This window comes from Etheostoma spectabile, chromosome 16, assembly GCF_008692095.1.
Source record: "Etheostoma spectabile isolate EspeVRDwgs_2016 chromosome 16, UIUC_Espe_1.0, whole genome shotgun sequence".
NCBI classification, from domain to species: domain Eukaryota; kingdom Metazoa; phylum Chordata; class Actinopteri; order Perciformes; family Percidae; genus Etheostoma; species Etheostoma spectabile.
In genome coordinates, this window is record NC_045748.1 from 8,543,699 (window position 1) to 8,571,687 (window position 27,989).

Below are 27,989 nucleotides of genomic sequence, written 5' to 3' on the forward strand. Positions count from 1 at the left end.
TTTTACATTAAAATACTATAATATAATAGGTATAACTAATCCACATATATCTGGATTGTGTATTGAAAAAATCTAAATCTGTCCAATAAAACCAAGTTGAATTAAATCAATACTTATTCTGAAGAGAGCCATACTGTCTCAAGGCCTGTGAATTGGTTGTGTTATCTGACATCTTCTATCATGAAAGGGCATTCACAAATGATGACAGGAATCACAAAGAAACATAATTTGTTGTTGGTTTATTGTGGCATGCAATTTTGTGTGCCTTTTTCATAATTCCATCTCTCAGTGCAACACAGAAGCAAAAGTGCTCCCCAAGCTGCGGGAAAAGTCGTCAGGTAAACGATAAATTTAGCTAAAAATTTTACATCGAGTCAGTCATCCAAAAACACTTAAACCTTTCATCAAAATTATATCATGGTTTTTTCCCCCTTACCCCAAAATTCCGCTTTAAAAATCCCTTTTCCAGAAAAAAGGGAAAACCTTCAAAAATTTATATTCCAGGGAAAAAATTGGAATACGAAAACCAGTTTTTAATTCTTTTATGGGGACTTTTTGATACCCTGTCTTTTTAAGGGGATTTTCCTCATTCTGAAACATTACACAGCTGCCCCAATGATTTAAACATTTAAAATATTCTGATTACCCAAAGGTTTGGTAAAAAATGGCAATTACAAAATCCATCAAAGGGAGGGTTGCCAGACGTATACAATGACGGATTTTTTTACCACCCTTTTAATATTTAAATTTTAAATTTTAACGAACAAAGTTTTGAAAAAAATGTCTAATACAGACATGAATAGTCAGAAAACATCATCATCATCATATGTTTCACAATCAACAAACAGGCTTTTTTTCCCATGAAATATAGAATAATGAGACACTTTCTTGTCTAATAAAAAATGTCACCAAATTCTCAAATTCAAAACAAACAAGCGGACTTACCGAGAATCCCAAAAGGAAAAAAATCCCACAAAAACCCAAAAATTGGTATTAACAAAAAAGTTGTAAAAATAAAAATATAACCCTTTTATTATACCAGTTTTAAATTTTTCATGGAAAAAACAATAAAAGTAAAAGCGAACTTCAGCACTTGACGTGGCCACACAGTGGGCATGTGCGGGAACTTTAAAGCGGGGGTTTGTGTTGTATCAAAAATAAGAATCACCCATACCCCCCGCCATCACAAGGGGGACATACTCCCTGCATGAGGGCGGGAGGCAAGGAAAGGGGTGGTGGGGGGGTTGGGCCACAGTGCACCTGCGGGCGGGCCGGGGGGGGAAAAAAAAAAAGGGAAATTACTTTAAAGGAAACAGGGAAAATCACTTGGACGTATACTCACAATACTGTTTTTACATACAGTACTGGGCCCCCACCCCTTTTCCGGGGGGAAACCCAAATAGCAAAGCCAAATTAAATTTTAAAGGGGGAAAAAATTAAACACTGGCAAACAATAATCTCTGACAAATTTTTTTTTTGGGGTTTAAGGGGTCGGGTTATCAAAATTTAAATAAGGCAAAATTTCCCACGGAATTTTAAAAAGTGATAAATATAGAAAAACCCAAAACTACTGAGAAACTAAGTTTTCCCCCTGAGAAATTAAAGACAAAATCTACCCCCTCTAATGGAAAAAAAGCAGAACTACACGAGAAGTATCACGACTGAGCCTTTCCCTCCTCAAATAGTTTACAGTTGAAGAATATGAAAAGATGTAGGAAAATTGTACACAACGTGGCACTTGACGTTACATGACTTCCAAGGTGAAGTTGTAAACAGATGTAGAGCGACAGTAGGTAGCTGAGCTAATTTCATGAGCAACATCCCTGTGCCAGCTCTTAACTTTTCATCTCAGAAACAAACCCTACAAAACATTTGGAGAGTTTCCAAAAGAGTATTACACTGAATTGTTTCGTCCGATTCTTCACTTTGTCTCCCTGCTTCTCCCAGCATATGTTGGGTGGAAGATAAGAGAGAACCCCCAAAAAAGGTTTCCATCCCATTTCATTTAATTGGGTTAAAAAATATCTTCACACTACCCCATTCGGGCATTTCCCCTAAAAATTTAATTTTTATTTTAATCTGGAGGAAATTTTTTTTAAGTTACAGTATTTTAAGTGAGAGGAAATGAAAGAGGAACCTGGAAAGAATAAAATATTAGTCAGCCCTCCTCTTCTCATTCTACACAAATCTAATAAGATTTAGAATAGGGTGTAAACAAACTCATGACTTTAAATCCTGTAAAATGGGTTAATATTTTCACACTTTTTTTTAAAGTCATTAAGAGCCACACATGGTAAGATGCCTCATATCTACTGTATAAAAGGGAGTGAGGCAAGGCTGGGCTGTATGGAAATCGCCAACACGCCAAACACTGCACAAAATGACAGTGTACTAGACAGCGTACTGATGACGGCACTTCTGATGGCCGGAAAACAGGGAAAACATTAGACAATACGATCAATTTACTGTGATGTACAATATAGCAAACAAAACCAGAGTAACAACAATCGTCGTACAAAATACCCCGACAAACAACTTCACAGAAGTTAGCAATGCATCAAATAAAAAGAAACAAAAATTTAAAAAATAAAAATGAAATTAAAAAAAGTTAAACAAAGATACAGCGTGATGAAACACAAGAAGTGGTGTCCCTCACTAATGTAGGCTTCAGATTGAAACATCATGCATGAATATTGTTTACTGTACATTGTACATAAAGGTGACCGGACTGGAAAGCACAGAAAATGCCATTAGCTTACAAAAATGGGATTTCCAGTTTCTGAGATCACATGAAAGATAACACCTCTGAAACATGACAGGATTCTGTCAGTGGGCATGGACAAAAGTCATTGTAGAGCCTAATGGGTAGGTCTGTATAACACCAAAAAGAGAAAGGCCACTGTATTGCATGTTTGTGTTCATGTTTGTGTGTGTGTGTGTGTGTGTGTATGTTTGCATGTGTGCGCGAGAGAGAGAGAGAGAGACCAGTGAGATAAAGGCTACAGGCAAACAAAGATGAAACAATAGTTTTCAAGATTGATTAATGTGGCTCGTATAGAAATCTACTAAATTAGCTAACATCTACAGCTGGAAATACTATTTCTGTACCAAACGTGGTAATTGGTATTCTTTAGTTATGCAGTACAAGTCACCTTTAATGAAGGTAGTATGGTACGGACTGAAACGTGTTTACATAACTTTGTTTTGTTGTCATCCCTTCTCACATTCAGTGATTATTTGGCTTGCACTGATTTCAATGATCATTAACAATTCATTGCCCCTTTTTTTATTCTCAGTATTATTACCTCTATCTCTTGATTTTTCAGAGAATACTTATAAAAAAAATGTGTTATGCAGCAATACAACAAAGGCTATACATCAGGAGCACTGAGCTGGGTGAGGGCATTACCATGTATGGCAGCTTACGGAAACAAATGCCTTGACATGTAAAGAGATTACACAACTTGAACAATTATTGTCAGATATTCAAAGGTTACAAAAAGTGATAAATAATCACTCTTTTGTTAAATGTACCTTTTGATAGCTACGTGTCTCTAAACCAGTGCCTGTCTTGGAGGAAACAGACAAAAGCAAAAGAGCAATTACATACAGTAAAATATATTTATAACTTTAATAAAATAAATGATGATTTACTGTAGCAAATTACTTGATGTTGTAATATTTACTATCACAGATACTGAACCTCAGTTTTGAGAGAAATGCAGAATTTGGTAAGAAATGTGGAAATTTCAGTCCCTGCTGTCAATTCACACTACGTATAAAACATGCAGAATAAATAAAGGAAAATATTAACAAAGAAAAGGGGCACCTACTGTGTAGGCTTTTGCTGTGTGATGGACCATGTGAAATGATGTGAAAAAAGGCCTTTCGAACATAAATGTGTCTTTGTCAGCCATGATGAATGCTGACTAGATGATGTTTAAACATCAGGAGTGTAATGTCATGTAAATTGAGCAACCATGTGGTGTAGATGGTGTAAGATCTCCAGCCCTTCTTCTAAATGTGACCGGAGATTGAAACAGCAAACATGGACGCAAGTTCAGCATCTACTAATATATCACTAAATTCTCTGTGGCGCTATACATTGGTGAAAATCTCCACTCAGGTGGCAGGACAATGTGTTTTCCCTTGCCCCTTACAACGTGGCGCAGCACAGACTGTTGACCCATATCTGTCAACCCTTATTTAGGCATCTAATTGACATATATAAAGGCTCAAATCAAACGGTATTCCCTTTAACCAGGATCTGGTTGTAGGCTTAGCTCTAGCTTGCCGCAGGTCATTGTCTGACTTTGTGTCCTTTTAGCTTCCATTGAGTAGCATCTCTGTTCCGGGCATTTTAGGACAAGCCCGGGTGGAAGTGTCCCCCAGGCGAGGAGGTCCAGTCCGCAGCACAAGCTTGCCAACGCCCAGACCTCCTGAGACTAACCCTCCAGGAGACAGAGACTTCCTGGAAAACAAAAAGAGAGCAAGGAAGGAAGGAAGAATGGAATGAAAGAGGGAAATCAAATTCAAAGTCGACTGAGGGAGGGTGATCTTGTGAAACACCGGTTACCATGGTAATTCACCTGAAGGCCATCTTTTTAAGCAGGTGAGAATCTATCTTTTCTGTCGAAAAACCCTCTGTTTGGGGCTGCTCCTCCACAGGAGAAGAGAGGAGGGGAGAGGAGCAGGGTGGTGGCCGGAGATGGGAAGCATCCTGAGACTGTGGGGTGACCAGGTCTAAAGACTCCTGAGAGGCAAAGATGATAAAGAGGTATGGTTCAACTTGAATATGTTAATATTGTTATTTACACTACCGTAATATAGAAGTGTTACACTCACAATGTTTAGACTGAAATTCAACTCTTAGCTTCAAAACATCCTTTCAGAAATAATCCTGCAACTTGTGTTTTAACTATATGCGCCATCCCTCTGGTGTGATTTACATCATTATACCAACCGGAGACTTGACTGTCCTGGTGGTCTGAATCCTCCAAGTCAAGAGCGCACAGTTCGAGCTCGATGTCTCGATCTGGGTCCGGTTCGCTCTCGCCCTGGCCCCGATCCCGGCTGTAGGCGGTCTGACAGACTTGCAGATCAGACACGATTTTCTCTCCGCTGCTTATTGAGGTTCGACAGCAGTGAAGTTCTGACGCACAAAGCTGCTCACTAAAACACATAAGAAACAGAGAATTGTTGCCTTTTTTCAAGTTTAGCACATTCAAATTGTACATTTCTTGGTATCAATATCTAATATACATAAAATAAAACACACTGTGTGTTAATGACTTGGTAATTGGGCACAGTAGAGCAGTAAAATTGCATGTGAGCGAACTGGAAAATATTATGTTCATAAGAGACATCAGTGTTTCTTGGCTGCCTGGTGGGTTTTTAACCAACCAGCTAGCAGCACTATTTTTAGTCGGACCACAGAGAGAAAACAACTGTAGCACAATGAGATAGGAGAGAGGGTTGAGAGAGGACGAGTGAGAGCAAATGTGTTATGAACAATAAGTAGTGAACTTCCATTTGTGCCCAGGGGGAATTTAGAAGATAGAAATGTAACCAATTCTGGGAAATTGCCTTAATCATGCTCACATCATTTTCTGTAGCACGTTGTGAACTTTAAGATTTTAATGGTTTTCAATTTCTCCGTATTTTGTGTGTTTCCCCATGATTCAACGAAGGAAAATAAGATGCAAGAATAAAAAACAAAAGTGCGTGTGAACGTGTTACACCTCTCTAGGAAACTGGAGTGGCTGGAAGAGTCTGATCCTCTGGAGCTCCACCTGTAGTCACTGTGATCTAAGTGGTGGTTGTAATCTAGAACAAAGAAATAAAAAGGTAAACAATGGCAACGTCAAAGCAACATTTACCTTATAATATAAAAAACGTGTCACGTTTTATGCATGTGTATAATTAACAGTTTGCCAAGGGCTTTACAGATATAGAACAGTTAATAGTAAACCAGCTGCATTATAGTAACAGGATGAGATATTCAACTTTAATATAGACTCTAAAATAAACAAGACAGAACTAAAAACAGATTAAAGCTATGGTGCGCCACTGTTTTATATTAATGAACGTCCATTACGTTCAAGCAATTGCCAAATGAGTTGATACAAAGCTAATTAAGCCTATCAGCTCCACTCTCTGTATTTCTATCAGTATGGCTATGTTAAAAAAAAAATGGTGTCCTCTGGCGACTTTTGCACACAGAAGCTCAAGTGATGCGTTTTACATCACAGCTGAGAAAGGACAGTAGCAGCGTTCTGCTTTGGAGAAAAAGAGAACATAAACATTATAAGATAATTACCTCTTCTGAAGAGTCCATCATGCTTTTTTATTGTTTGTGTTGTCCTTGATTTAACAAGATAAACGCAACTAGCAACTGCAGGGAGGAGGGGTGGGGTCGCAATCCACGAAGGCTTGCGCCATGTGGATGTTCCAACAGTGTTGTTATCATTATCATCAACTATGTATTATAGCTTTAAATAAAATAAATCCAAATAAAACACATTATCATGGTGACATAGGAAAAATTAAGGGCTTTTATCCCTCCTCACCTTTGAAGTTGATGGGTGTGGTGTTGGCACTGCCCTGGCAGGCTGTGGCTTGGATAGGATCGGTAGTGTGGTAGCCTGTGCGAGATGCCCTGGATATGGCACCCCACTTGGAGATAATGGGCCCCTCACTAAAGGGAATGATCGGGTCCTCGTCTTTCAAGCGCCGGTAGTGATCCAAGGATTGCAGCCATCGCTTCCCGACACCACCGCTGCTACCACCGCCTCCACCTCCGCCACCACCTCCGGCTGCATTGCTGTCCGACTCCTGCATAGAAAAACATGGATGCTTTTTAAACACATCGATAAACTGCTGCAGAGATACTGAAATGAAAAATTGAATTTTTCTTCAGATGTGTGTCTGCGCCTACTTCTGGGTGTGAAAAGAGTCTCACCGAGTGCTCTGAGCAGGAGTGAGCCGAGGTGTGTGTGAGTGTTTCAGGCTCAAAGGAGCCGAGGCAGGGGCCGATGGTACCACAGGACCACGGAGAGTAGTGCGCTAAACTTTCCTCGCCTCTGAACCTGCACCCCACACACTGGCCTCCACTGCCCTCCACACGCTGAAAGAGAGAGAGACATTTAAAAATGATGATGAGACACACTGCTGTTTGCTCAATACATGGGGCAATATAGGATCCTTTTTGCTCTAAATTACCCAGAGCTTTGAATGTGAGTCTGTATGGTTGTCAATGTCACATGAGAAAGCAATATTAAACTTAAGGTGTACTCTGCTAATTTTCCCATTCATACTTGGATTTGGGGTTTCTACTAGAACTAGATGTGTTAATGTTCAAAAAACAAATTATTTTCTCATTCTGTCTGTCTGAATATACCTGTATTTATCTTGTCTGTACGCTACTTTTTAGCATCTGTCTCTTTAAGCCCCCTCCCAAAACGGAGGTTCTGACGGCTCATTTAAAGGCCCAGTTTCTGAAAACGGGCTGTGTGCATTTCTCTGTGGATTGAGCGTTTTGATGCTTTTACAGTATTTATATGGCACCTTGGCCTGCTTTACCATCAAAACAGACGTGGCGATCACACATTTTGCAATACGGGGCCTTTAAAAGGGCTCATACACCTCATGCCAGCCTTAGATGCCAACTAATTTGAGTTCATGCTGTCACTGCCAGTGCTGACTTGCTGCCACTTTGCTGCCATCCCCGTGGTGAGCCCTGGATATCATAAACAACAAATAGCTAGTGTTTTTCGCCAACGGTCCTGTTTGCTTATGCTTGTTATGCAGAGGCATCAAAATTTAAATTGAGATCGGTGCGCAAACACTTAAAAAGTGGTTTCTTCAATCCGTGCTCATTTCTAAAGCAGACATCTTCACGAACACATATCTGACGTGCTGTTAAACAAAGCTTTACTCTGCTAAAAGCCTGAGCCACTGCTTGTTAAAGTCTCTCCTCTCACTTTCTCTTTTTCTCTCACTCACATACACACCCACCCACACATGCACATACGCCACAATTGTGCATTGCTGTGATGTCTCCCTCCACAGTTGCTAAGCAACTATCTCCCCCTTTAAATAGCAATGGGGGACAGCTGAGGTGGAAGCTTTTAGGATAAGAACTAAATCCTACATATTTTTAAAATGGTAAAATACACAATTTATCACTCTCAGTTTCAGGTGTCTGCAGTGACACTATTACCAAACTGGTCATGGTAGCAAGTTGTAATGGTCATGCTTAAATGGCTTTGGGTGTTCATGTGCATACATATGTTGTCTCTCTTATTTATCTCCTACCTCACTTCCAAAATCAATGGTGAAGATGGGGGAGGACTGGGAGGGCCGGTTGGCGTTGTGATGGTGGTGATGATGAGCCCACTGTTCCTGCTTCCTTCTGAACAGATCCTCGTAGCCGAGAGGTACACGGCCATAATCCTGACAACGGAGCGTTAGACAAGACAGAATTAACAGATAATTAACATACTATTTACATCATAACATACTTAAACTTTTTATGTAATTAACAGTTTAGTAATGATGCCATTAGGTTGCCAACACATCTGTATGAAGCCATTATTGACAACTACAATTCAGAACCAAATCAGACTGCCAGCAGATACATTACAAGTTCAAGTTCAAAATGTATTGTCATATGCACTTTAGTACAAGTACCACAGCAATGAAATACGGGATGCCCTATTGCACTCTCTCAGCACCAGTCAACAGTAACAATCAATAACAATAATATAGTTTAAAAACATAAAACCATTTAACCACCACAATAAACAGTGGCTAAGTAACTAAATACAGACCCCAGCCCTCCTTCCTGCTGCGCTATCATTCAACAACCTGATTACATGAGGATAAAAACTATCCCTAAAACGTGATGTGCGCGTTGGGATACTCTGCAACCGTCTCCCTGATGGAAGGTGGGAGAAGAGGTTGTGTGCAGGACTAATACAGCACTTTGAGTTTTCAGTTGAATCAGATTTGTAATCAATCTTCTCCCAATCTGTTACCAACTTTAGGTGCTCTGATTGCTTTTCATGTTTGGTGTAGATTGTGTAGTACATGGGACAGACATAGGAACTCTTTCTGAAGATGTTGGGGTGGAAACAATAAAAAAGCTGGTCAATATAATGCAATACCACAATTCTGCATTAAGCAAATTGTCAAGCTTCTGATATTCCCTTTTTATTTAGAAGCTAGAGAGCTGTTTATTAAAAAAATAAAACTTATTGTAGTCAATAGTTGTTTTGTATTAGCTTGCTGTATAATGTAAGTTTGTCTTTCCCACCATATACTGTACATACAGGTAGTGGACACAAAGGGTACAATGTATTGAATATTTTCATTGCAGGACTACTGCACTGCATGGCATTGCAATGTACAGGTGTTACTATGATAAAATATTAGCTTTCTCCTGCACAACTAAGAAAAAAGTATTGCTGCAAATATAAAAAAATGATTATTTGTTTAAAATAAAACAAATATACATTTAAAAAAGAAATATATATATATATTTATATAAATAGTAGTCATTTGTTGTGCAAGACTGTGTCTTATTATTATTAATAGTATTAATGAGCTCTATCACAGGTATTGTGGCCAGACAGCATTGTAAAATATACTGTAGAACTGCAGTAGTCATACTGATAATGCTATATGATGATGTGAGAAGGAGAGAACAGAGTGGGGGAGGCAGAAACATATTTGGGTGAGAAGTGGGAAGACTACAGGGAGGTTGAAGCTACATACCACAGCTCTGTGGCTGGCAGGGAAGGTAGAGGTGAGATGATATGTGGGTGTAAAAAGAGAAACTGAAGGAAAGGAAATGTTGCTGAGAATGAAGCAGTGAATCTTTAAAATGCAAGATAAACCAACATTGATTAAACAGATTTTCGGCAGAGAGCATTATCTTTTAATTATTGCATGGCACGGAGTGAATTATCTCTCTTATAGTCCGGCCACCTAATAATTAAAATTCACAGTTTTCTAAGGTATTACGCTCTGGAAATAGATGCTGTGCTTGCACTTCCATGAATGTTGCAATAAACATCACTCAAACAAGTGGGAGGAGCTGTAGCTAATTAACAGCCAGTTGATACAGGTTTTGAACGACTACGTGTCTGGAGTGAGTATTCCCTGCGGCCAAGACGTTGCGTTATTTGACCCACCCTGTGTAGCCCTGTGCGGTGTTCAGCTCCGGAGCAGTAGTTGCTGTCCAGAGAGTTGAATCTCTCCCTGAGTGGAGGCTGGTAGACAGAGGAATGCAGCACCTCTGGAGGCAGAGAATTACTCCGGGCATCCTCTCTGTGGTACAGCTGTTAATGATAAAAAAAAATCATCATTATCAGTGTTACATCAAGTTACAGAATGATCAAATTAACAGCTATATGATAATTATCAGAAGGCTCACCTGAGGCCTCCATACTCTCCTGCTGTCATAGAGGGGAGCATAAACACCATGAGCTGGAGCCAGAGGGCCATACTGAGGCTGCCCCGGGTGGTGATGGAAGGCAGTAGGTCCCATCCGATCTCTAGGCAGGTGTGGTGGGTACCCCGATGAAGAGGAGGAAGGTGGGTGTTGTGCTTGAGGGTCACTGGGGTAGGAAGATGATGGAGGGCCAATCGAGGGTGGCAGAGAGGATTCTGGGACGTTGGTGGATCGAAGAAAGCGAGCCATGCAGGGTTTGTGAGGAGGATGGAGAGATGATTGGTAGTAGGAACCTGGTGGAGAGGAGGAGGAGGAAAGAAGAGAAGAGAAGAAAATAGAAGAGAAGAGATTTGCACTTTCCCAAGACAACAATCACATTTTTTTAAGCTTTAATTTAAAAATGGACTCACAGTTTGGTTGATAATGAGGTGACTCGTATGCAGAGTGGGGCTCCTGATAGTACAGCTCCGACGCCTGAGAAGGATGTGGTGCACGCAGCATGAACTGACCATGTTTGGGCATAAGAGTTCCAGCATCAACCCGCCCAACCGTTGTCAAGGGAGACGATGCTGAAGAGTGGCTGACTGGAGTCCTGGGAGGTGAGATGGACTTCCTGATGGACAGAATGACACCACAAAGAGAAAGAATGACATTGAGTTGGACATACCTAAGGTCAGACCGTCCCCAGATCACTTCTCTCCCAAAACCATATACAAAATATTCAATGTGTGCAGATCCACTTATTAGGTGACTAAATGTGTATTTGACTAGATTCGTTCAAATGCAAATAAAACAAAACCACGTTTTGACACATAAATAATCATTTATATCTTATTTTCTATTGCTTAGTAACTTACTGCAATCTGACTTGACATCAACAGTAACGCTAAACTAGAAGTAATGTTAGGCTGGTCATGGGGTTAAAAGCCAACAAGAGAAGATGTGCAAGCCTCAGAGAATAAGTTGATGAATAGTACTCACTGTTCAGTGGACCCTGATGAGTTTCTGGTGGTTAACCCGTTGGAACCTTTAGCATCATTGGATTCATTTGGCACCGTTCTATTCATTTCCTCCATCATGTCAGCTCCTCTGGAGATCAGTTGGGGGTGAGTCAGGCCGGGCATTCCCTCTGTCAGGGAGTCGGTGTTCTCCCCTGTGCCATTGAGCCCCTGCCCCATGCCTGCGGACACATCTGAGTGGATGCTGCCCTCCATGGTGAAGGTTTTACCCATAACCCCAGGTGCTAATGGGAAGGCACAGCCTACGCCGCTGCTCTTCTTGTTTCTCAGTCTAAATCTGTAAAGAGAATAAGGGACAACTCAAAATGTAGTACAATGGGGAAGAGTTATGTTTTGTTGCTCAAAGGAGAACATCTTTATAAATATGTTGTGATTTCATATCCCCACATGACCTCCTGTAAATCCTCTTGTAAATAAATTTATGATTAGGTAAATAAAATCTAATTAAAAAGGGGACTTGGGGAAGGCTGTGTAGAAACAGAGGAGAGCGGAGAGAAGACAAACTCTAAAGGCCTTTTTTACAGGGCAGAGTAAGTGAATCTTGGGCTACTAACCCTTAATGTAATCTAGATGTTTGTTTCATTTCATTCAATTTAAGATTCTTCCTCATATACAGATATTTTAGTTAATAGTAGTAGTAACTAGAAATGCAAACTTTTCTATCTTGCATACAGTGAGTCTTTCAGAGTATATTTGAGCATGCACTCACTTCTCCAGCTCATCCTGTGTGTGTGCAAATGTACAGTTGGTTCCTCTGGGACAGCCTCCCTGCTGACGAAGGTCTCGGCACATGCTGGTCTTGTACTTGCTGTTGGCCTGAGGCTGCAAAATGCACAGATACAATGCACATTAACTGTAAAATAAAAACTAATGCATGCAAGACTTTGATAATAAGATTAATGTATGGCTCTTAGTCTAAAGTTGTAAGTTGTGATAGTTATCATAAAAAGTGGGTGATACTAATGATCAGTTATAAGTGTAAAGTCCATGTCAAGATGTTAGTTAATGTTTACTCCTAACCCCTTATTAACTACATGCATGGTGATTCAATGTTGTTTTGCAGACTGTTACAACTCATTACTGTAGATGTTGAAAGAGAAAAGTCTCAAAATTTCAAGATGAATGTCAAACAAATGTCAAAGACATTAATTTAATGATGTCATACATCAAACCCCACAGACAGGTGTGGACAGAACACCATAAAAATAAAAACAACATGATATTTGACCTATCTAACCACCTTTGTGGTACACAAAGTGTTTTTATTGTGGCTGTATTAAAAAAGCCAAAACACAAAATGAGAACTATATATATTCGGATTGTAGGCCTACTCATAATATAGCTTTCAATAATCTGTGTCTGGACCTCTGGTATTTTATTTTTGTTTAAAACTTAATTGTCTGTTTATTGTTTGACAATAGCTGATACTGACTGATGTTTTGAGAAGGGATTATATTGAGTTCTTGAAGATATGTAGTGAGTAAGTAGTACTTATCCACTTTACTTTTCTTCACTTTTCCACTGAGCACATATTATGTTTATGATCTCCCACATTACCTTCAGCTACTTTGCTCCAGCTTTATTGTATTCAAGAAAAGTATTTGTTTATTTGGGCAGAAAATCTGATTTGTTATCTGAGAGTATCTACTTATAATGTACTTTTCAAAAATGAAAATGGTGCAGAACTTGTTGGCATTTTGCCCTCAGTGTGTATTACATTACAGCGACACTGGAATAGCTAATGGTGTAAGGAAATATTAATTTTGAGGTGACTTATTCCTCACAAAAAGTATTTTGGTACGGGATGCTAAGAGTCATCCTTGTAATTTTCTAAATAAATGTAACCAAATTTACCAACCAGTCAGACTGTTCGTATATGGTGTCTTCAGACTCACAAACTCAAATTCAGATCAGACAAAGGGATTCCCCCCTGCTCAGAATCTGCCCTATGAGCAATCATCATACGACACCAACACACACAAACAGCTGCTGTATCACTTACAAATCTGCTCAACAGTCAAAATCACAACCAAACAGAATCAGATTTCATCATAATTGGAGCTTGCGCTGCTTTCCATCCAATATCTGTTTTTCTCTCTGTATTTATGAATCTTTATCTGCATCTCCCAAGTTTCCTTCAGCTCCTCACATTTCTTGCATTGTTCTGTAGTCTATTTTAAGTAACATAACTGTTACAACCGCGTCCTATCAGTGTACCTGGGGAGCATCGTGGCTCTTCTTGCTAAAGTTCTGTATGAATTCCACTAGCCCATGAACCACCATCTTCACAGCCAGCATCACACTTTCCAACTCCTCCCATGATGGTGCCGGGGCATCTGCACACAGATCAATAACAGAGTCTGTTAAGAAGAGATTTGTATCACTGTACAGGGTCTCATAAAGGCTAAGACCTAGACAGAATTTTACATGTATCCGACATAAATTGAGATTAGACATCCTGATACCATTAAATCAGGGCAAACTCTCTAGCTGACGTACAAGGCACACTCACTTTTGTCATTATATCCATTATACAGTATGCTTACAAAAAAGGCAACAGAAGAAGAATATGTACAGTATATGATGGTGCCCCCCGTATGAATAAAGGTTAAAACACTGCAGTGCTTTGAGCTAAACTCTAACATTAGCATGCTAACATGCTGCTCACAATGACAATGCTATAACATGCCTATGTTTAGGTGGTGGTTTACCATGTTCACCATGTTAGTTTAGCATGTTAGCATCCTAATGTTTGCTAAATAGCACTTAACACAAAGTACAGCTAAAGCTGATCAAAATGTAGTTTTGCAGGTATTTGCTCATTATACAAAGTAATCTACTAGACAAATTTGACCAGAGGGGCTACATGACATGGCAAACCATCCAATAGTTGTTTCATGACAATACAATAATTAAGTTTAACCAAGAAACTACAATTAACAATACATTTCTGAGTGTCTTATTTTAAACTCGAACACCCTGTTTGTCATTGTACTTTAAAAAATAAGTAAATATTGAACACTTGTTAATTGTATTTTGGTATGTGAGTGCCACAGCGTGCCCATTTTCTTCACTTTTCAATCTCATTAATGATCTTTGTGTAACAGAACAAGCCCTTTTATTCTAAGAAGTGTGAATAATTCAGACTCATTTGCATGCATTCAGATGAATACAGTTAAACATACCTGGGTTGTGGTCTATGTTGGCTAGTAGCTCTAGGTGTGGTCTAAGGCTGGTGAGGTTGGCCGGGTCTCCCGTCCTCTGCAAAACGATCGTCAGCTCCTGAACGCTCTTTGCAAATGACTCTGGAGACTGCAACTGGAGCAGAAGATAGAAGTGAGTTTTACAAAAAAAAAGAAAGAATAGACAAATGTATATTGTATTGTGCCTTCGTTCTCTAGAGGCTTGTTTTACACAACATGTGAAATTTTAAAAAACTGAATTAATCAATAATGAATACTGAAACATATATGGCAAGTGGAATGACAGCCTAACTGGCATATTAATCATACTGGCACCTTGTCAATAATAGACTGCATATGTGACTTGTGGACCAGGTCTCCATACAGCAGAGAAGACCACTGCTCAGGTGAAATTCGTAGGCCCGCCTCCATGGCGATGTGGACGATCTGAGCGTCATGCTCTCTCCGCAGAGCTTCATACGTTCGAAACTCTTCTTTCAGCTGCATCAGTGAGGAGTCTTCATCACGCTTAGTCACCTGACAGACGATGGACGGAGAGAGAATGAGAAAGGGGGGGAATTGAGAGACAGGAGAGTGTGAAGAAAGATGAGGAAGAGAACGAGGGTATGTACGGGTTGTTATCTTTTGTAAGACCTTTGTCCTTGATACAGATTCAGAACTAATAAAATAATCTTTCACTTCACCCCAAAATGAAACTGACTGATAACTGTACATTTAGCATGAAAAGCTAGATTCTTCTTTGGGCATTTTTAGGCCTTTATTTGACAGGACAGCTGAAACCATGAAAGGGGAGAGAAAGGGGAGAATGACATGCAGCAAAGGGCCGCAGGTCAGAGTCAAACCAGGGCCCGCTGCGTCGTAGTGTGTATTACATTACAGCGTTAACCAGTGACACTGGAATAGTTGATGGTATTATGAATATTCATTTTTAGGTGACTTTTTCCTTTAAAAAAAACATTTTGGATTGGGTGCTAAGAGCCTTTTAATTTCCAATAATTAACCAAATTTTTAGACCAATCGACGTTTGTATATGGTGTCTTTAGACCACAAAAACCAAAATTTAATAGACAAAGATTTTTCCCCCTGCTCAGAATTGCCCTAGGCAAATCCATCGACACCACACACACAAACAGTGCTTACACTTCAAATCTTTCAACAGTCAAATCACAAACCAAAAAAATCAATTTCCCAAAAATTTGGAGCTTTGGGTCTGTCCATCCTGTGTTTTTTTCTCTCTTTTTATTCACTATCTTTATCTGGGTCTGTCCTTCCCCAAGGGGGGGGGAACAAAAGCAAATATAACTCTTTTACCGGGAAATAGCCATTTCCCCTACCAGCAATGTCGAATCAAAAAACAGCACAGAAAATACACGCACGCATGCAAAAAAATTATCCACAGTCTTAGTCCTCTTCCGATAGGGGTTTTAGCAATATACGATACCATTTTGGGGAAACTACGTATACAGTTATGATTATAATACTTTAATGTCAGACAGGGTCTTGCTTAGAGCTCAATCCACATTTTAAAAGGTTTTTTTCGAAACACACTCTAACACTTTGACTAATTTTGAGTTTATTAAGTAGAAAGCTACATTATTTATGGGCTTCTCGAAGTATGTTTGTAAGCCTTAATTTTGATGTTTCGACTTGTCATTGTCATTGTCATTATATGTAAACTGACAAAAATAAAAGTTTTGGAAAACTGCTGACATAAAAAGGTTTTCATTTGAAGCACTATCTCTGCATAAAAAATATTTGGGTGGAAAAAGAAATCTTTTTTAAAACCCTTCTTTTAATAGGGCATTATTATGGGGGGGTTCTTTGGGCGCGCAAACTGAGGTTCTTTTGTTCAGTTTGTATATTACATTTCAAAGAGCTGTGGTTAGCTTATTTTTTTCATGAAGCTTTTAAGTGCAGTTTGCTCACATGTCAGTGCATGTGCACAAATGTATGTGTTTGATGTGTTTCTATGTGTGTATGCTCATTCATGTTGCACGTACCTTGAAGCAGGAAGCCCTGTAGAGAAGCTGCACCACGTGCCCTATGCTGGTTTTGGAGGCCTGGGGGAACCGAGCTTCTAGTTTTTGGACTACGAACAATACCAACACCTTCCTGGACAAAGCTGAGCCGTCCTCCAGAGCCAGTAAAACTAGCTTCAGAGCATCTTCTTGCATAGCTGTTGAGGAAGCGATGTAGGGATAAAGCAGATGGCAGGGAGAGGTGAGATTGGTGGGAGGAGGTGAGAATACAATACATATTTGAATCAACATATCAATCTAACAACCATCTTAGAAACAAGTGTCTTCAGAAAGTAATTCTGTTATCATGAAGAAAAACAGTGTCCCAGTCAGAATCTAATCTATAAGTAATCATCACAGGACACCGGGTACCAGCACCTGCAGTCAGTTTGATGAGGCAATCTACTGTAAACAGGCAATTTAAAATGCAAACAAATTACATTAAATCATTACAGCAAAAATATCCAAATCAAGCAATGTAAAAATTAACAATACTGTAATGCTAGTGTAAATTATATTCTTTGTATTTAAAGGTTATCTATACAAGAAAGAAAGAAAAGCAAGATGACCCTTTGTTGTTGTCAAACCTGTCACACTGCACCTATACATTTTACAGGCTACAAAAATCAGCATCAAGTGACATCTTTTAAATGAATTAACAGCATGCATCACCTTTAGACACAGATGTTATCTGCCTAAAAATTCATTTGTTACATTCAAATGTCTTACAAATCACATGTACTGCCTTGCCTCACACATCTATGTATTGTAGCAAGAAGTTGATGTCACTGAAGGGTGTATGCTGTATGTCAGTCACACCCACCAGGTCCCAGGAACTGGCAGCCCCGCGCTCTCACTGCTGCCCACAGGTTGGCAGAGAGCTGCTGGGGGTTCTGGTGTTGCAGGATGAGCTCGGTTACCGTTCGTTCCCCCAGCGACCGGCCTGCCCGCACTGCCCGCACACGGCCCTCCTCCTCCACCAGCTGGCAGTTCACCAAGGTCACCAGCTTCCTCTGCATTGGCCGGCTGAGCACGCTCGGACTCAGATTCGCCACACCTGCAAATGGTGACAGCTCTGTGGTAAAAAAAATGTGGAACTTCACAATTGCAGCATTTACTTTAGTTATGAGTCCTTTTTTTATTCATGTAATTGATTTAGTCTTAAATGAACTTTTTGTTAAAATCTGTTACAACCAGCTCTGTTTGTGGATTTAAAGCCTCTTCATGGAATGGATAATGTTCACCATGCATCTAATCTCCCACCAGAGGTTTGTAATTCTTAGAGAACCAGAGCACAACAAAGTGTAAATTACCCAAATGATAATTTGGGTAATAATTCGCCAAAACAATGAATGCTACAACAGCACCGTCACCCAGAATTGTCTGATCGAATAACTGAAAAAAAACTGGTCAATTTCACTGAAGTAAATCTTTCTTGTCTGGTTACACATAGAGCTGAACAATCTCTCACTGCCATACAAATACAGCTTTCAGGCATCATGAGAAGTGTGAGAAACATGAAAGCCAAGTTGCAAAGGCAGCTTAACTACAGCCCACGCAAATTCAGTATGAAGGGTTTCATTCTTTTTCACAGATGTCCACAAGTCTGAAACTCTAAAGTGTACCATTTAACACACAAAATCAGGCATACAGAACTCCACACATACACAAACAAACCTTTTGCTCCGCTGATAGGTTTTAGGTAAAGAGCCAGCTCTTCCACGCACACCTTGCACACCTCGTAGTTCTCAACTTCTGCTGCACTGCTCAGGCTCACGAGCTGCACATCTGGGACCTGAGACACACATGTCATGAGCACACACAAGACATAATACACCCAAGGAATGTTTTGACAATTACTTCCTTTCAACTCACCTGAGCACCAACCAGCTGCAGCAGGGCACAGTTGACTGGCAGCAGGTCGATATCGGTGCTGATTGGCGTCTGATCAAAGGGGCAGGCCTTGCGGTGCAGTTTGTGTAGGCAGGTCTTACACACAGTGTGGGAACAGCCCAGGCTGATGGGCTGGTGGCCGCTGCTGTCAAACTCATTGTAGCAGATGGGACAGGACAGGAACTCTGTCCACTGGGCCGCCTGCACTGGCATCCTGACACCACACCACCGAGGGAGGCGTCGCTGAGCTCAGGGGGAATGCATGTCAACGAGCCCCGACAACAGCTCCGGCTCGCCAGTGCCGACGATAACTGCGAGGAATAGGACATAAAGTTATGCAGCAGTGATTTGGTAAAGACACATGCTGACACATTACTGTAAAAATGTAGAGCTACACTAATATGTATATAACCAATTAGTAAATAATAAAAACCACTTTGAACAAAATTTTGAAAAGCTGATTCTGACAGTTTACTACTCCATTAATCAACAAATTGGTTCAGCACTAACCTGTCCTAGTAGAGAACTTTAAATAATCCATCACATGCCATGACTCAACATATTAAGAATCACCACAGTGTGCTTGTCATTACAATAACATAACTTAAATTATAGCTACACTACAAACGAAAAGCATTACACTATGGAATTTGCAAAAATTAAATTTAAATAACGGGATGAAAATAGAAGAATGTGAAACCTTCACAATTACAACTTACATTGTAATGATTTTGTTATAGTGCCCATTAGAATGCATTATGTGCATGTGCACACTGTGTGTGTATTTATATTCAGCTGCTTGCCATAAAAGATTTGTCGCCTGCCACCATAGCTTTAAATATCAGCAACACTTTTTCTATGATGTGTTATGAACTAGACAAAAACTATAGGATCTACATTAGAAATATACAATTCATACAAAGATATGCAGATAGTAAGTGGTAAGCACTTTGTAAAAGCTAAAAGACAATGAAATGATGTCCAGCAATTAAATGAGTAGCATACATATCATTAGCACTGAGCTGAGATAAATACAGCCTCGCTCGCCATAAAAGCCATACATTTATTTAATCTGATGTAGGCAATAAAAGCGCTCTCCCTCTCCTAAAATAACAAATTGCCAAGTCGCCACACATTTTACATTAAAAGGCCTTCTGTGAAAATAATTTGCACAGTATTAAGTCCAGGTCTATATTTCTCTCATCTCATTTCCAACTTGGATGGGACACCAATTATACAAGATCACAATAACAATACAAGTTTGTAGAAAAACAAAATGTATTTTATAACACTTAATTAAATTACAGTAAACCAAATATTTGAGTTGTTTTCTTTTCTAGAATGCATAGAGTAATAGATTACTCATAGTGACTCACAGATTACAATACCGGTGGAGACAATTATAGGCCATAGTTTTTGTTTATGTCAAATGTTCCCAAACATCTTTTATTTTGGTGAGCAGTTTGCAAGACTGTATTGACCTGGGCACAATGCCACACAGTCAGACAGACAAGCTGAAATGAAGATCCACAGCACTACTTTTTAGAGCTTATTTAGAGTAGCATCAAAGCGTAAACATCCATGGAAGGAGATGCTAATAAAGTGGGGAAAAAAGCAATAATGGGTACGACAAAGGATCCACTGAACGAACAAATGCATAGACAGATATAAGATCTAAATCGGCTCCCTTCATGCTTTACTAAGATTGTAAACTTTCTAATTTCTTGTCACTTTTACTCAAATCTTCAACTTTGTAGTTTATTGAAAATATATAAATACCAGCAAAGGTTGTTATTATTAGCAACAGCGCTGTACAATCCATTTTGTTTCTACTTTTCATGACCTCCTGTATGCTATTTGATCCATCATCAAATTAACCAAAAGGAAAACCTTTCATAAAATGCACACAAACATAAAAAAACATCCTTTTGACTCCATAATACAAAGTGTTTTACACTCAGCGTGCAAACAGCCAACAACCTGTTGCTTTTAGAGTCTGTTTCATCTGTTCAAACTGCTCATGAAAATAACAGCTGGTGTCCACACAGAACAGGTTAAAATGGAAAAAAAAATCTGTTCAACTAGGTTAAGAGATACAGTGAAATAACACACACACGCACACACACACAGAGTTAGAGTATAAAGGAGAATATTGTCCTAGGACAAAGGAACTCACTAACTGACTACCAGTTTTGGTAAATATTCTGCAAACAGTGTGTGTGCGCGTGTGTGTGTGTGTGTGTGTGTGTGTGTGTGTGTGTGTGTGTGTGATTCTGAGAGCCTGTGGAGCCATATCAACATGTGCGCAAAATCCCCTCCAACATTTGAAAAAAAAAAAACTTTTATGACAAATACATTGATCACATGTCTCAAAATATATGAACATGCTGGCAGTCTTATGGAAAAAGTATACCCATACACCCAGGACTTCACAACAACATGCATTTTAATATGATTTTAATCATAAGTAGAGAGTTATAATGCCAGTTTTTTACGCACCTTCCAAACTGCCCACAGCGCGCGGTGACCCCCTGGCCGCGTGGACAGCTCCGCTCTGTCCTCGCGATTCATATTTCCTTCCGCGAGGAGCCCAAATATAACTGGTCTAGCCCACAAACTGCCGAACCACCGTCTGAGTAACAGTGACGGAATGCTCGATTGAGGAAAGGGATTCAGGCGAAGTTTGGAGACGATGAAGATGGGAAGCTTTATCATGGCGTGTGGGCCCGAACAAAACTCTCTTCCTCTGGGTGTGCGCAGATTAGCGAGTGGTGCAAACTCTGGGGGAAACTGCTCCCGTGATTCACTGGCTGTAGTCACGTTGACAGCCACCTGTTCCTGTTCTAACAACTGCTCTATCCTGTTTTTTTTTTACAGAGTCCCTGGCAGAATATACGAGGACTGGACTGAGTTTGTGCTATACTCTTACCCTGCCTGTCTCTCTGTGCAGAAATGATTCCTGCACACATGGCTGGATTCAAGTCGGTGCATTGTATCACCGCAATTAAATTCATGATATGCATAAGTAGCTCACAACACATGGCGAGTTCATAATAACATGATGCACATAAGACTTCAATTACTTGCATGAATGGACCATTACTCGTGTATGTAGGCCCATGCAAGTATGCCACACACAAAAAGCCCCTACATGAATAAGTCTGTTTGTGTGATAGGAGACCTCAACTTCCTCTTCAGGCTCCTCTCCCTGACTGATGAGGAAATGGACCCATGAGCTCTGTTTTTATTATTTCATGCCTGCAATTCAGGTTGTGTGGTTTTTAGTGTAGAAAAACTTGAGGATATGCCATTCTCAACACACCACATATTCAAAACATCCCTAAATTGTTGAAGGAAGGCTTCATAGACTTAAGCAGTGGCCAGTTGATCCACCCACTCTACTGAGTGGAGGATGAGAAGTACATTGTGTCTTTACAGCCACAGTTGGCGAGCTATCATCTGGCTCAGGACAGCGAGTCCTCACTTGGCCCCCTCTGTGTGGGGGAGGGCATCTGGAGTTTCCTTTGGCATGTCTCATGAAGACAGAGTGAAACAGAAAGAGAGAAATTGCCTCTACAGAGTGATTTTCAGAACATTGAGGTAAGAACATTTTCAAAATAGGACGATATTTGGTAAATTCTCACTTTTCAAGGGTATTTGGACTTCGGTTTAGGCTTACAATGAGACTTAAGTCACTATCTATCGTCGGATGAGGTAACACGGGTGATTGAGCCAATGGCCTACTGATGAAAGCCCTTACATGCACAGTATTATGAACTAGGTTTCTTTTCCATCACCCAGCAGTGGTTGTTCTGTCAGACAGGACACTGTTTGGGTCTACGTGACGTGAGATCAAAAACACACCTGCAATTACTGCTATAGCCATAGGTGCCACCAAAGAGAACAGAACAGAGATCTTGGAGATTATAACTACAAGGGGAAAGGTTGATGTTCTCCCATTGCCAGCAAAAGGTCAGGTAGAAATAAATCAGGTAGACTAATGCTGTCACAGGCTAATATCACTACAGGGCCTACAAAATATCAGGTAAATATCTTTCACATGGCTATTGTGCAATGATAGCACAGTTTTCATTAGCATGACATGTTTGTGAGTTTGAGTCCTTGCAATTAGGGGTTGGAATCCTCAGAGGCTCTGTGATACGATATTATCACAATACTTATGTATATTATAGCAATTTTGAACAATATCAAAATTCTGTGATATATTGCAATTCATTAAATTTTTCCAACTTTAAATTAGTTTTATCTAAAAAGATACATTTCTCCGTTCATCTCACTTCCATTTTGTTATTAATTTGTGAGCACCACCAGTGGATCGAAAAAGCAATTGAGTTTCATTATTCTAGTACCAAAAAAAGATGATAATGTGCAATTTATATAACAAAAGATGGATACTTAGAGACTGTATATCAATGCAGCATGGATAAGAAAAATATTGCGATACTATGCTATATCAATTTTTCGCCCACTCCTACTTCTCATGGCCGTCTCCCACAGAAACAGGGACTCTGACAACAGCATCGGAACTGAAAGGGAGAATACAAGGAAGCAGAATATAACAGTCAGCCAATGGGAGGCTCATCTAAGTACTATGGTAGTACACACTCTAGGACTATGGTTAACTGTTCCTCAGATCTCTGCATGGTACATTGAGACAACTAAACTATCTGTCCAATCTGAGTTTTTTCTAGCACGACTAAAACAACTTTTGGATTTACACATGTTCCACCAAAACAAGCTCCTTCCGGAGTCTAGCTCCGTGCGGAGCTTAGCGCCGCCCATGATGATTGTGATTGGTTTAAAGAAATTCCAGTGAACCAGAATATGTGGCATGTGGAGGAAATTCATGCAAAGCAAGACTAGGCATGTAGTAATGATGGATTGATGTTGCTGTGTGTATGGGGTTGTCACACTTAACACTTAAGGGGCGGCTGTGGCTCAGTGGTAGAGCGGTTGCCTGCCAATCGGGAGGTTGGTGGTTTGATCCCCACCCCTGCAGTCATTGTCGAAGTGTCCTTGGGCAAGACATTGAACCCCGAGTTACCCCCGGCGCTGCACATCGGAGTGTGAATGTGTGTGAATGTTTATCTGATGAGCAGGTGGCACCTTGTACGACAGCCCCGGCCACAGTGTCTGAATGTGTGTGAATGGTGAATGTTCCCTGTAGATGTAAAAGCGCTTTGAGCAGTTGTTAAGACTGGAAAAGCGCTATATAAATACAGCACATTTACATGTGTGTGTATGTTGCTTTGGTTTCTGATTGTGCTGCTGTGTCATTATGACATTTAACTGTCACTCATTGTGCAACTCCAGTTTGAGTATTTCTGTAGGCCCAGTGGAGTGAGCTGGCACAGTTACCTCTATTGCACCCCAGTATCTGTAGAGAGACACATCAGGGACAGAAGCGCCACATTAACCTGTGTATAGAGAAAGTAACTAATAGGTTCTGTGTTATGCGGAATGCAGAGCAATGATAGCCAGACAATAATCGGTTTATGAAGCTATAGCATGAGAAGCATAAGTAAGTATAGTATACATAAGAAGCATAAGCAAATATTCAGTCAGGAAGGCTATACTTTTGCATGCTTAGGTCTTCTTTATTTTTCACGCATCTAAATTTAATCCTCACACACGTGCACACCATAGACAGTTAAAGGAATGGACCAATAGGTCCCGTTGCACTGGACGGAGACTAGTGAAGGCTATTGGAAGCTCTTTTCTGGTGATAGCTGAGTGTTACTGCGCAGCCTCCAACTGAGCTTGAAGACATGAGCAACCTGTCTGAGAGTTGTAAGTCTTCTGGTAGCTGTGCCAAGAGAAATCTCAATCATTCCAAATCTTGCAGAGACGGAGATAACATAGGCACAGGCTAATTATTGCTAACTAAAAATGCTAAAGTTAACATTAGTAATTAAACCTTTCTTATACTGTACTGTTCGGTAATTCCTCTACTATGCGTGGTTGTGACACACTCAATTTTTACAGAAACGTCTGCCACGGAGCCATAACGTGACCTACAAGGTAACAGAGAGACTTATATACATTATCGTGTTTCTTTAGAAGATTTTAAAGTTATTCGCTGTCAAAGTGACGTCAAAATGAATGTCAGTCAATGGGATGCTAACGGCGGGAGATGGCTTGTTAGCATCAAAACATCGCCATAGGAGCTATGCTTTGTGACGAGAGGCTTACCCCCTTGGTGCACACTCATTTTTCCTTTCTGTCCTGTTCTGCTCTCTTCAGCTGGTCACATCAGCTGATCTCATCTATCCAATAGCTCAGTGACACACTTACAATGTAAGCCTATCATCCTGCTGCTGCCTCGTTTGAATATGATTCTCTCTCTTCCTTTAGTACATTCATGCTGCTAAACATGGAATGTTTACAGCTGTTACGCCATTTAAATCTGTTCCCCTCTCAGTTGTTGTCAGCTGTCATTTCAGTGCAAATCATTCCAATGGCAATGGGCCCCTTGACCTCCCAATCACCGCCAGTCTTTGCAGATTCTTTAGCTCCATCCGCTCCATCAGCCTAGACAACAGAATAATCAGCCACCACAACCACCAGTGTCTGGACTCCAGGGCAGACCCCACTGCGTTACAAATCTCTGTTTAGACTCGAAGTGCCAAAGACTTTCTGCCAAGAAATATCTATTTGTTATAATAAATATTCATCTTTCCTTCATTGACTTGTCTCTTCTGATTGAAATACAAAATGGGAAACTTACTAAGCTCTTATGATGTGTTTGACAAACTGACATCATGAATTACTACTACTCTGACAGCTATTTGTTTTGGGGCCTCGGCATGCCCTGGTGGTTTAAAACACATTCTGACACGAGGATCTGTGTTGCATGTCATCCCCTCGTTCTCTCTCTTGCCAATCTTATTTATCAACTACCAAATAAAGGCAAGCCATTTTTTAAATAAAGAATCTAAAAGTTAGACATTTGACCAGTTAATCGATCCACAACAATCAGTAGCAGCAAGCATGGATGAGCTGTCTCAGTGTGGTTGAGCAAGCAATACATCATCTGATGGAAAAACAGTCATGCTCATATCATCCAAAAACCTTTCTGATATTATGTGCACACACACACGCATACAACCACACAAGAAATAATAAATGGCTGGATGGACACATACACACACACACACACACACACACACACACACACACAAACACACTGCCACAGCGCATGAGTTGGACCTGAGGGAACGGAATCTGAAGTAATATGAGGACTCCTTCTCACTGTCACCATTGCCCCTGAATTAGAACATTCCATGTGGTCTCTGTGTGTGTGTGTGCGTGTGTGTGTGATTTTGTGAATTATCTTAATTTCAATATGTATATATATTGGAAAACACCAATAATCTGGCTTTACTACTCTCTCTCACACACACACACACACACACACACACACACACACACACACACACACACACACACACACACACACACAATTTCGGCGGTTAAGGGGCAGCGCCTATCATCAAGTGAAAGCAACACACTAAAAAGATTCAACAGGCACACAAACTCTGGTATACATTCTGGGAAGTATAACTAACAAAATGCACTTGCAGTCTGACAAAAAAAATCCCAATATTTTGGTATTCATTTAAACATTTTGAGAAAAAAAAATGTAATACAAGGTTATAATGGTGGCAGAGCAGCTAGTTTTCTTGTGGTATTCATTTGAAATGTTTCTTTCTATAATTTATTTATTATGTGGTATCTATTTATTTCATTCATCACAGCATAACTACAGTTGTTTCATGTCTGCTCACTTGTTTTTGAGTGTACAGTGGGGGTATGTGGGTCTGTGTGATTATTTATTCATTAGGCCTGTCGTCACAGTGTGTGGGGGTAGTGAATGTATGGTAGGCAGGGCAACTATACAGCTCATAAACTGCTGTATTATACAGCACATGTAATATAAGCATATGCACTATTTTGCCAGTAAAATGTCTGCAGTGACAGAAGCACCCAAGAGTTATGCAATCTTAGTTTGTTGCAGTCTTGGATAATATTGCTAGAAGATCAGGTTACTTAGTTGCAAATCAGCAAGTTATTGAGTAACCTCCAACACAACAGGCTGCTCAATACCTAAACATTATAATGTCAGACTAAAGGCTAAATAATCTGCAACACCTGGACTTGGAAACTGCTCTGCTGCTGCTCAGGAGTCCTTTTGAGAGCAACAGTGAATGTCACATCTGTGCAAACGCCTATCATCACGCCTGGAAGAGTAACATCAACTAGTCTCCACCATTGCAGCAGCATATCTACAAATGCATGTTGCTTTACAGCATGCAATGCCTGCTGCAACTCTTTCTACAAACACCTGGTTGGCATTCGTATATGGCTATGAGCTAATGGGCCCACAATTCCAATACAACCAGCCTTATTATAATATTCCATCAGCACCAGTTGCAGGAATTGATGATGAGCTTGTAGCCGAATAGTTCCAGGTCTAATGATAGGATTTCTGAAATCTGTTGCTGCTAAATGAGAAAAGTGTCCTAATCTGACATCAAATTGCCAAATGCTTTGCACAAATGAAACAAAATCTCGATTTGAGGAGCATGAGAAAGTAGCGCGCACCTCTGGATAAGTCACTTACCTCACGCACTACAACAGAGCACCAGAATAAACATATTCAAAGACATCCACAGAAGCGCATCAAAATGAAAATGAAAATCTTCATCAGTTGCAAAACAACCGCAGCAGCCAGCGCAGGGAGATAATTCTTGAGGCGAGGGCGATATGGCTCTGCATTTCAGAGCATTAGAGACAGGTCCCTTGGTTTAGTTGTGATCCTCTGCCCCCCTTTTCGATTGTACAAGACGGGCACATTCGCTCAGGTACAGTGAGCCACACACTCTCAGTTTTACAAACCGGGGCTGAGAGGAGATGGTGGTATCGCTCCGCCGGTGATGGTGCCTGAACAGCCTCTCCGTCTCACCACCGGGCTGCACAAGCTCTGAGCTGCTGCACCGCTGTACGCATCATGCATCCTACTCAGCCCGAGACGCGGTTTTGTTCAGCCTCGGACCGTTCAACAAAAAATCTAGTGCGTAATTGTCGGAGATACGGCGTGGGGTACTATTTGAATCTAGTGAGCAAGGATAAAAAGATGTAAAGTGGCAAAGCCGGAACAAGCCGCTTTTCGAGGCGTGGGCTCTCTGGTTTTAAAGGAACAGACCGGCAGAGGATGCGCTTCGACAAGTGCGCCTGTCAAGAGGAAGTTCATACAGACACACGCAGTTCCCGCTCGCTTATTGCAGACCTACCTTTACAGAAGTGGAGTAGCGGAAGAAAAAACATGCCTGAACTTTTTTTTCCCTTCCCCATTATTTATGGCCTAATATTTAATCTC

General features: G+C 40.4%; 1 protein-coding gene across 5 annotated transcripts; it reads right to left on the reverse strand.

Annotated features, from left to right (window-relative positions):
- Positions 1–858: 858 nt before the first annotated feature.
- rc3h2 (ring finger and CCCH-type domains 2) lies at positions 859–27,757 on the reverse strand. 5 transcript variants are annotated; one of them, XM_032539014.1, is made up of 20 exons: positions 27,234–27,757; positions 18,572–18,900; positions 18,374–18,491; positions 17,520–17,771; positions 16,679–16,854; positions 14,994–15,194; positions 14,661–14,793; positions 13,693–13,811; positions 12,185–12,297; positions 11,438–11,752; positions 10,867–11,069; positions 10,439–10,752; positions 10,197–10,343; positions 8,317–8,454; positions 6,962–7,126; positions 6,570–6,834; positions 5,742–5,826; positions 4,950–5,172; positions 4,590–4,753; positions 859–4,471 (listed from the first exon to the last, which is right to left on the reverse strand). In XM_032539014.1, exons 2-20 carry the CDS (start codon positions 18,800–18,802, stop codon positions 4,324–4,326), a joined length of 3,510 nt encoding a protein of 1,169 aa, XP_032394905.1. In that variant the 5' UTR covers positions 18,803–18,900; positions 27,234–27,757; the 3' UTR covers positions 859–4,323. The 5 variants fall into 5 exon arrangements, with proteins under 5 accessions (XP_032394905.1, XP_032394907.1, XP_032394908.1 ...); XM_032539016.1 differs by having other exon boundaries at positions 10,439–10,749; positions 27,234–27,755; XM_032539017.1 differs by having other exon boundaries at positions 17,520–17,753; positions 27,234–27,753.
- Positions 27,758–27,989: the final 232 nt, after the last annotated feature.